This window comes from Lactuca virosa, chromosome 4, assembly GCF_052849685.1.
Source record: "Lactuca virosa cultivar CGN04683 chromosome 4, Lactuca_virosa_CGN04683_v6, whole genome shotgun sequence".
Lineage (NCBI taxonomy): Eukaryota > Viridiplantae > Streptophyta > Magnoliopsida > Asterales > Asteraceae > Lactuca > Lactuca virosa.
This window is the reverse complement of record NC_136429.1, coordinates 503,460,024-503,470,837: the sequence shown is the minus strand read 5'-3', so window position 1 is coordinate 503,470,837 and position 10,814 is coordinate 503,460,024. Positions and strand designations below refer to the sequence as shown.

Below are 10,814 nucleotides of genomic sequence, written 5' to 3'. Positions count from 1 at the left end.
ATTATTATTTACGTTTCAAATAAAATAAAATTATAATTTTTTAAGAGAACTGAGCGGCTAAATATATGATATATTATTACATATCCATTATATTTTCTTGATTGTATACGAAAAATGTCAATACCTACATTTATTTTCGATTATTTTTGCTCGATTGTGTTCTAGATATGGAATGGTATGATTGATCTTTCCAACCTTAACTAATTGTTTTTATCAAAATTAACATCACTGTCGTATTAAAAAACAAAAATGTGAGCAACATCAGATTTGTAGTCGCCAATTTTTTTTAAAAACCTGTATTTTTTTTTTTTGGAATGGTAACTATTAATATAAGGTTGTTTCTAAACATATATATATATATATATATATATATATATATATATATATATATATATATATATATATATTAGATGTGTACCCGCACAAAGCGGCGACGATAAATACCTCTTTTGGCGAATAGTTACTTACAGAGAAATAATTATTAGGTTTTATTGTTATTTACTATGTAATAAAAAAAATTCACTTTTAAATAAAATATTTATATTTCGACCTTATATTTATATTACCTTTTTATATATTTGACGTAAATTATTAATATCGATGTCTAGTAATATTATGTTAAATAAAAGTTGATAGAATAGGCTGGTTTAGAAACATATACATTTTTTTGTATTCTTCTACAATTTTCTAACATCTTACCAATTTTAAATTAAAATCATACCTTTCAAAAAAAACATCCGTATTGCAATATAGTTCCGGGTGGTACGGATGTACTCCACGGCCATGGATGGTGAGGCCAAATTACAAAGACATGTGGACCACAACCAAACCATCTGACCATGAACCACTTTTTCCAAATTAGGAACCACATCGCCATTGGACCCATTTGTGGTCTAGACTTAGTAGTTAGTATCATAACGATAGGTGCACAATGACCCACCATATATCCATCATCATGTACGAAATGTATCCGTAGTTGTACTACTGTAAGGTGCTATCATATTTATGTAATGCAACCATACTTTCAAACTTTGGGTAAAGCTCGATTAAGATAAGAGAGACTTGTATCCATTAAAATAGAATCAAATTGAGTATGAATTGCATATAATCGACACTGCCTATATTTGATTTGGTTTGCTGTTTAACATCATTTTCAGAAATTGGTTTTTGATTTAGACAGTTCGACTTCGAAACAGGAATCAAACAATTTTTTTTTCAAGTTTAGCATGATATTTCTTTAGATGTATATTATTAAAATTAATATAAACTCGTGTAGGTAAGTGGATCATGATCCGATTTAGATTTGGATCAATTCTAATAGTTCAGTTTTTGGACTCTTTTATTGTTTGAGTTTTGGAGGTTTGGTTGGATAACATTATAAATTAAACAATATATGTTATTTCAGTGGTTCAAAATGGGATCGTTTTGTTGTTTTGATCCCTATCAAATGTTTTATAAAACAAAATATATGTTGAAAATCCACAAGGCAAAGCAAATTAGTGGGTTGTAGCCAAGTGAATTCATAAAAGAATGTTTCATTGATATTAATCTGGAATGATGATTGTTGAATCAATAATCCTTCCTCATTATTTGTTATTAAAAACTACTTAAAAATATTATTTTACTAACCTAAAACATGTTTTCAAATCACATATAAGATAGAGTTCGATATTATATTTATAAAAGGATAAAATAGCTAAAAGAGACGGAAACCACATATAATGTTTTAATGGGTTAAGCTAAAAAAAAAGGACTTATTTGTCTTTTTTTTCCCTTTTGAACTCCACTCACGTTAAAATTGATATATATTGTTAAAATTAATAAACATTGTGGTAAAAAATTATACTTACCAAAATCAACTCCAAAAAAGAAAATCGGTATTTTTTTTTATTGTTTAATAGTCAAACCTTGACTGCCCAAGCAGTCGGGATGATATCAAATCGATTTCCCGAGCTTCTTGTTCACTAAACTCCTCATGTTGTTGTCTATTGTCAAATGACAGTTTTGCCCTTTCAACCGCTTCCATTACATCATCTCTCGACACACAAACTCCACCTATGTCAACCAAACAAGTCAAATATTGTGACTTTTACCTTGATCTTGACCTTAACATTAACATTCTGTTGCATCTGCAACAGTCTGCTGTCACAGACGTAAGACGCATGTGACAGCAGACTGTGACAATCTGTCACAGCGCGACTGTGACGGTGACCAATATCAGACAAAAATTACAATTTTTGTCTATAACAAGACGGGACAATGACTTGAGTGTGCAAAAGACGTAAATACCCTCCTCATCAGGTCTATTGTATCACATTATCATGTTGATTATGAAACTTTTACCTCTACGTGCAGCAAGAAGAGCGGCATCATTAACAATATTTGCCAGGTCAGCACCTACTAAACCCGGTGTTAACGATGCAACAAGATCGTAAATGACGTTTTTGTCCTCCTCGAGGGGTACCCCTCTAAAATGAACGCCCAAAATTCTCTTTCTTCCATCTTCATCCGGTTCCCTAACAAACACTTTTCTTGAAAACCGACCCGCGCGAAGCAAAGCCGAATCCAACATTTCGGGTCTATTTGTTGCGGCGATTACCACCACTTTTTTATCCGATTCAAATCCGTCCATTTCCGTCAACAACTGTTAAAATCCGAAACATAAATTGTTAACTTCTTTTTACAGTAAAACCCCTGAGCTGGCCCACACTGCTCTGCCCTAAAAGCATCATGTGAGATGTAAATCAGGTGCTTAGTGGCCCACTAAGGTGGTGTTTGGTATCACATAGGAATGGAATGATATGTCATAATTATAATTTACTTTTATTTATATAATCTTTAAGATCAATAATGTTTTTAGAAAAGTTCAAGATTTCAATTGAATTACATTTTGTTATTTTCCAAAAATATGTAAAAAATTAAATTTAAATTATATTTTTATTTCAAGATTTCATGGTGTATTTAAATACATTTAGCTCTTTTTTTTGGTTAACATTATTGTAAAATGATAAATTAACTTTTTTACTATCGGAGACACATTATATATTTCAAACGACATGAAAAATTGTTTGTATGCAATTTATTTAGCAATATATCTTTTTTTATTTTTAACTAGTTGTGAGACCCATGTACTACATGCGTTTATTTAAGAAACCAAAAACAAATATAAATATCTAAAATTTTAGAAAGTTTGAATTTATAAGGAAAGAGAGAAAAATATTTAACTATTAAAACTGAAGTGCTCATTTTCTTTTAAATTTAAACAAATAATTTAAATAAATAAACAATTAAAATAATTTGATTCAGATTAAAATTTACAAATTAAAAGGAAAGTTGCATTAATGAACTTGATATGCATTTATTATTATTACATTTTTACATTTAAATATTATATGGAATTTAATAACATGGAAAAAGAAAAACACAAAATGACATCTAAATATAATTTAATCTAAAATTACCACAAAATGACATGTGGCATAATGCATGAGGAATGACAAGTGGTAGAAATGGTTTTTATTTATTCGAGTAGATAAATAAATAACATTTTATTCTTTACGTATCAATTCAAATTCATTTAGTATTCTAACTACACATGAAAAAAAATCATATACTTTGAATGGCTCATTCCATTCTTTCACCGTTTCACGCTAACCAAACATGTCTCCATTCCATTCCATTCCTTTCTGATTCCATTCCATCATACCAAACACGAGCCCAATCCACATTGGAATTAAAACTCCCACTCAATAAAATAAATAAATAAAATGCAACTTACTTGGTTTAAAGTTTGATCACCCTCAGTGTTAAACCCTCTACCACGTTTAAGTCCAACTGCATCAAGTTCATCAATGAAAATAATGGAAGGTGCACATTTTCTAGCATCTTTAAAAAGATCCCTTATGCGACTAGCTCCTCTTCCAACAAATAACTCAACAAACTCACTTGCACATGTTATAAAAAACGGGACCCCCGCCTTTTGGGCCACTGCACGGGCTAGTAATGTTTTCCCGGTTCCCGGTGGGCCCACTAGAAGTACCCCTCTAGGTAATTTTGCCCCAAGATTGTCGTACTTTGAATCCCCTTGTAAGCATGAAACAATCTAGAACATATTTTGTTTTAGTTAAGGTAAAAGTAAATGTAGATGTTTTGGATTTTATGTTTGTAATAATTATAATTCCTAATTAAAAGTATAATGCTATAACTGGGAGGATTTTTTAAAGTGTCATGTCTTAATAAGAAAAAATTGAAAGTAAAATGTTGTAATAGAAAGAAATGAAATTAGGATGCCATAATACACAAAAAAAAAAATTTTGAAAGTGCATTGCTATTTCTTTCATTTTGTACTTTTTATATATTACTATTTACTTCCTTTAATAATTAGAATTTCGCTAGTTATGATAGTAAAAGCACATGCAAACACACCTAACCCTAATTATTATCAACAAAAGAAAAACAAAATCTTAATTAAAACAACTAATAACCATTTTTTAAACTAAAAAGAGAGAGAAAAAAAAATTACCTCCAATAACTCTGCCTTAGCTTCATCAACACCTTCAACATCATCAAAAGTAACCTCATCATTTTTACTAGGTTTTCTTGCAATACTACCACCACCACCAAGCCCATGAGCAACTAGAGACAACATAGCCCATGAAGGAGCCTGATTTAATAATGTCGAAAATACCCTCCTCCCACCCGAAACATAAAAAGGTTCAGGATCTAAACCATATGTAGTCCCCTTTTCTTTCATTAAATGAAGAAGCTCTCTATAATCATCATCAATGTATCTTGTAGAAAATTGCCAACCATGATTGTTGTCCCTCTTCTTTACTTCAACATCAATCCTTGATTGGTTGGAGTTTGACTCGGTCAAACTCAAACCTTCAGGTTTTCTTGACAAATTTGTAAGAAAAGAAGCCACCATTTCTTTAAAGTTGTTTGAATGTTCTTTTTTTACTATTTTTGTACTTTGAGAAGCTTGTGGATTGCTATTGTACATTATACGACGCGAATTCTCTTTGAATTGAACCCTTGTGACACTTCCATCTTGTAGACCTTTCAATAAATCTGAATATGGAGCAACTTTACATTTTTGCCCCTTTGATTTCAAGAGGAGATAACAGATTCCCATTGCTAGAGAGATTGAAGCAGGAATGATGTTAGCCTTCAAGAATGTTTTGGTAATATTTAGCTTTGAGTCAAGAGAATGTTTTTTCCAAAAGGAAGAAAACCATAGCTTTGGACGAAATCTTCTCCATAATTGTCTTTTAAGATCATTATTTTCTCCAGTTTGCAGATCGGTGTCTTTGTTTTCATTTGTTTCATCCATCTTCTAAGTTTTGGGCTAAAAGAAAACGGATATTAGGGTTAAGAACATGTGATTTACTGATTTATGTAGTTAAGCTAAATTGCCTTATAAAGTGATGTTGTCTCCTCCTAAACTTCTACATGAAAATCCTCCTAATCAACACTTCAACGAAAAAACGCACGCAGTTCAACACCTTAATCAGAGCATTCTTAATGAACATAACTCATCCAGAATAAAGTATTAGTACTGTTGAAGAATAAAGCCTACTCACTGTTCGTCTGTTTAGCAATTAGAATCCAATTCACGAAAAATGGTTCCAAGGTAATCCTTTTCAGTTCAAACTGAAGATAACATAGCCTTAATATCAAAATCCAGCGGATGATGTCAGAGAATCAAAACTAGGGTTTGTTCGATAAGCTTATGCTTGAAATATTACATAATTATGTGGTAATACGCTCAAAATGGATATATAGAAGCCAATAATATAAATAAAAACACAAAAACAGATGCAGAGAAACAAGATTGAAGATACGAACAGTAATTTGGAGAAGAAAACGATACGATTATTTAATAGGTGAGAACTGGACATAGCTGACGTACCTCCGAGCTCGGCTATGGCGGGGGAAGAATGCGGAGCTAACAAAACACCGATTGATATGAATTTGATAAAAGATTTTTTGTGTCGTGATATACAAACAGGAGCTAGCAGATAAAGTGATAGACACTAAACAGATGATTCAGTGGAAACTAATTGGGTCGGGTTCTTTCAAATACCGACTCTTTGCAAAGCCCAATTTATAGATTTGGCCTTTTAAGCAACGGTAAATCATTTATTTATATAATAAAGTTTTTTTTTTTTTTTAATTTATGAAATAATAAAATTGGTTTTTTTTTAAGGAGACGTTGTTGGAAAATTAGTTTTACAATAAAGTTATAATATTTTTCTATTTATACATGTTTCCTGTGGTTGTGGGCACAAATTGGTACACATCAAATGAGATTGATTCCATTTTTTTTCTAATTATTTGTGTGTTTGTTGGTCCTTGAAGGTAATTTAAGTCTACATTAAGTTTTACATGATTTCAAAGAACCATTTAAAGCTATTGTGTCCTACATAGGGATATTATGTTGAACACAAAGAGCTATTTAAGCTATTGTATCCTAAGAAATGGTATTATGTTGAAGATACTGTTCGTTCCTTTATTTCTGTGATATTTTACTAACAAACTTAAAACAAATTTGTTTGCACTAAAGGGACTGTAGAAAAAAATTAGGGACAAAATCTATTTTTTAGTTTAACACCAAACAAAAAGAAAAAGAAATGGATTTTTAGTGTGCTTTACTATTATTAGGATTTTGACATCAAATAAAGAAAATATTTTTTTTTTGTTTTTTAGTGTCTTTATGTTGTTCGATTTTGAAAGTGAACAAAAGAAAAGAAACAATTTTCAGAAAAATAAGAAACTCTAGTTTTCAACTTCAACATGAAGCATAAACGAAAAAATGATCATCGGGAACCTCATTGTTATTGATGAGAAGTTTGGGGTTGTTGATGCTTACGTTCATCGCGATCTCGACTGTTTAGTTGCATAGGTCTTGTAGTTTGGCTTAGGTCTTGTGTTATGATAGTCGTAACTTCTTTATACGATATCAGATTTTAATGATTTTTATATCTAATCGTTTTTTGAGTCTACTACAAATTTCGTTAAGATTACTCCCATTAAAATGTAATATATTTTTACTTACGATTTTATAAAAAAAAACATCCATATATATATTCATATAAAGCGTATGGGTATAAAGATCATTAGTAAAAATATATTACTTTTTAACAGGAACAATCTAAACGAAAGTTATAGTAGACTGAATACGAACGCATGAATATAAAGATCGTTAAAATCTTAAGATCGTATGAAGAAGTTATGACATTCATAACATATGACATAAACAACCAAGTAGTCGAGATCACGATGGACATAAACATCAAAAGCCTCATACACCTCATTAATGATTGTCTCACGTAAGATGTCGTGAGAAAAACCTTAAGAAATCATTTATAAGTAATGAATTAGTACAAAAACAGAAATTATTTATTCTACTATATATATATATATATATATATATATATATATATATATATATATATATTAATGACTAAATGTGTATAAAGTGAGAAATATATTACCCTATTAAGTCATTTTTACTGGATAACCTGGAATAGCCGGTCATAAGGATTGAATGTGTACAGTTTAACAAGTTGAAGGGGTAAATGTTAGGGGTGAGCAAACCCAAACCAAAAAAATGAGAAACCGACTAAAACCGACAAAACCGAAACCGAAAAAACCGAAACCAAAGAAAAACCGACGGTTTGGGTTTGATATTTTTAGAAACGGAAAAATCGGGTTCGGTTTCGGTTTTTAACCAGAAACCGACCCATCCAACCCGAGAAACCGACCCATAATTAAAACCAACAAACCGCCCCAAGAAACCGACCCATCCAACCCGAGAAACCACCCATACTTGATTGTGTTTTAATTGTAATAGACTATTTCGGGCTTTAGTTGTAACTTGTAATTGACTATTTGTTGTAAGACTCATGTTTTTTGAAGTACTTAACTTCAATTTGTTCTTTTTTGAAGTATCTAACTTGTTGCTTCATTTATGGAAAATGGATTAAAACCCAAAACTCATGGGTTTAAACCCAGAACCCGTGAGTGTATGGGTTGAACCCAAGAAACCGAAAAACTGCCCAAACCGACCTCAGAACCCGAGAAACCGAACCGACCAGAAACCGATCCTATTGGGTTCTAAAAACCAGAAACCGACCATTTATGGGTTGGGTTGGGTTTGGGTCCAGAACCGACCCATGCACAGCCCTAATAAATGTGGACGAAAAAAACTCAGTGACCAAATGTGTACAAATCGAAAAATATATTACCCTTTTAAGTCATTATCCCTTAAGGTAACAACCACAACTATGACCGACCAGGGCACGAGGCTACAAATTGCAAGCTTCCAAAGCAAGATAAATCAAAGTAAGCGTATGTTGTGGAAAAAATAACACGCGAAGTGTCTGACATTGATATTGCATCGGTCATCCCTGAAGTAAGCCTCTTCGAGTCTAACCTAGGGAATGGTGTCTTCATACGGGAGATACACGACATGTTTTCTTGCATAGGGAGTGGTTCAGAAACTTCAAGGTTGTAGACACTGGCGAAAACTCTTCATGCGAAACTCGGCTACTTTAGATACCTAGGGTGTTAGGAAGATTGTTTTGAAGATGACGTTCGCAAAGGAGCTTTCAATGACGTGTTGTATGTTCTAGAAATTAGGAAGAATTTAATCTTTGGTTACAAGTAAAAAAGATCTATAAGCCTTATACTACATATAGCACAAAGGCTTTGTCTTGCACGCACATCGGGTGGAAGTGCGGAGCAAATTAGGTTGGATTCACTGAACTTGTGTATGAGTGTGTGTCTTGTGGGTACAAATGCAGCACTGGTCGATCATAAGAGTACAAAGAACTTTTTTGAAAATCCATTTTTTCATAACCAAAAGTTAATTACATATTTCAAAATTAATACAATATTGTGGTTTTAATCGTGTTGTTAGTTTCTGTAATTAATTTTCATTTATGCTCTATTTTAGTTACATGTTTCATATATATATCTTTACTATCTTATAAAAGAAATCTTACTATTTCTATAAATAGATTAAATATAATAATATTATTTTTTTAAGACGTCCAAACTATTAAGCTTGAAGTACAACCCATCTATAATATAATAATATTAAAACTTTAACCCTATCCTTTATCCCTTAAAAATCTCGTATCAAATTAATAGAAGAATTCATTTGCAAATTGAATCCGTCAATCTCAACACTTCAGCCATTTGAAGCGGTCAATGTCAACAATTTATGTAGGATCTCTTCTCTCACATTGGTAACAAGCCATCTCATATCTATCTTCGTAATCCCTTCAAAGTAAGAAATATACGCACACTCTCTCGAAGAACCCTAACCAGTAACCAAGACAATATAACCGCCACCACCACAGCCGCTTTGCCTCCTTCCGCCTTCAACCAACCACTATCACGACTAACGTCCTTCCTCTCACCCACGACCTTCACCACCATCGATTTGTCATCTTTACCTCCACGTTAGTAATGTTGACGTAACTTCTCTGATTGTTGATGTTGAATGTTGATCGAGTCTTGTTGATAATACTGAGATATCGGGAAAATATATGTAGATTACCCCTCCCCTTTAATCATATCTCGCCCATACACCTCCTGGGACAACTGATTGCAGAACAAGATATTAGATATATGATCGAGTTGCTTCCTGTCAAATACTATCCATCTTATCCGTTCTTCTTCTTCTTCTTCTTCTTCTCTCTTTCTCTCTCTCTCTCTCTCTCCATAATCGCTAACGCCACAGTCAATCACCTCTCTCTCTTTCACACACACAACCACTGTTTCCCATCCCTGCCAAGACCTTCACATCTTTGATGTCATGAAATCTGCATAAAAGAATCCTTCCCCGATCTCTTTATCACCAAATCAGTTGTTTTTTCAGTTAAACATATGCTCTGGTGTTTTTTTGGTTATAAGATAATTGTTTTTTTTTTATTTTTGTCGTTGTGATGAAGGTTTTTGGAGATTTGGAAAAGTCGGGTGGATGATTTTAAGATTGCAGCGAGTCTGGTATGTGTTTTAAAGCATGGTCGGTTCACGAATTTTTATTTATTTTTCTTTTTTGTTGCAATGATTTCAAGACTCCAGCGAGTCTGGTATGTGTTTTGAAGCAAGGTAGGTTCACGAGTTAAGTATTTTTTTACAGGTTATTAACAAACCCCTTTTTGGTGTCGTATCCCTTCGATAGATTTTGATTGTTCTCGAATTGTTGTTGTACCCTTATGCTAGAAATAGGTAAATGATATTCTTGCCCATCTTCATCTTTCCAACATCGACCACATCTATCTCTCAACAAACCCTAAACACGCTGCCCTAAACAGTCGCCATCTCTAACTGAGACGCTCTGGGAAGATGAGTCCTATGTTGGTCACCATATCCATCTCACCAAGTCACCATCACGAATTTATGTTTTCTGATTTTTGTTTAAATTGATTATATTTTTAAAACCTCCCATCTCAATCAATAATTTGATTTGACAGTCATTGATTGGGTAACTGTCGTTAATCGGTCAAAGTTAAAAGAATAATAAAAATAGTCAATATATATTTTTTAATAAACTTTTTTATACCACAATTATCATCGTCTAGATCAATTAATCCAACCCCGTCGACTGACTAGCTACCAGTAATAGCTACATAAAAGAAACTAATTGTCGAAACCCAAAAATAATAATGTATTAGCAACCCCAATCGATTAATCCAACCCCAATCGCCTTACGTTGCGATATTAACAATGTATTAGCAGTTATGTGTTTTTACACATTTCCATATTAGATGTATTATTATATCATTCTCTTAAATTTTTTC

At 32.3% G+C, this 10,814-nt stretch overlaps 1 protein-coding gene across 1 annotated transcript; it reads right to left on the bottom strand.

Annotated features, from left to right (window-relative positions):
• Positions 1 to 1,719: 1,719 nt before the first annotated feature.
• On the bottom strand, positions 1,720 to 6,026 carry LOC145109362 (putative inactive ATP-dependent zinc metalloprotease FTSHI 3, chloroplastic). Its single transcript, XM_079046502.1, has 5 exons — positions 5,912 to 6,026; positions 4,523 to 5,347; positions 3,779 to 4,102; positions 2,344 to 2,644; positions 1,720 to 2,055 (listed from the first exon to the last, which is right to left on the bottom strand). The coding sequence occupies exons 2-5, from the start codon at positions 5,330 to 5,332 to the stop codon at positions 1,895 to 1,897; spliced, it is 1,596 nt and encodes a 531-aa protein (XP_078902628.1). The 5' UTR covers positions 5,333 to 5,347; positions 5,912 to 6,026; the 3' UTR covers positions 1,720 to 1,894.
• Between the last annotated feature and the right edge of the window lie 4,788 nt (positions 6,027 to 10,814).

What these genes read in the sequence shown, in the direction of transcription:
- LOC145109362 (XM_079046502.1), bottom strand. Translation starts at nt 5,332, where the DNA reads ATGGATGAAACAAATGAAAACAAAGACACCGATCTGCAAACTGGAGAA. An exon ending in CTAAGGCAGAGTTATTGGAG is followed by an intron (nt 4,103 to 4,522) that starts GTAATTTTTTTT and finishes AATATGTTCTAG; the next exon opens with ATTGTTTCATGCTTACAAGG. An exon ending in TCTTCTTGCTGCACGTAGAG is followed by an intron (nt 2,056 to 2,343) that starts GTAAAAGTTTCA and finishes TGGTTGACATAG; the next exon opens with GTGGAGTTTGTGTGTCGAGA.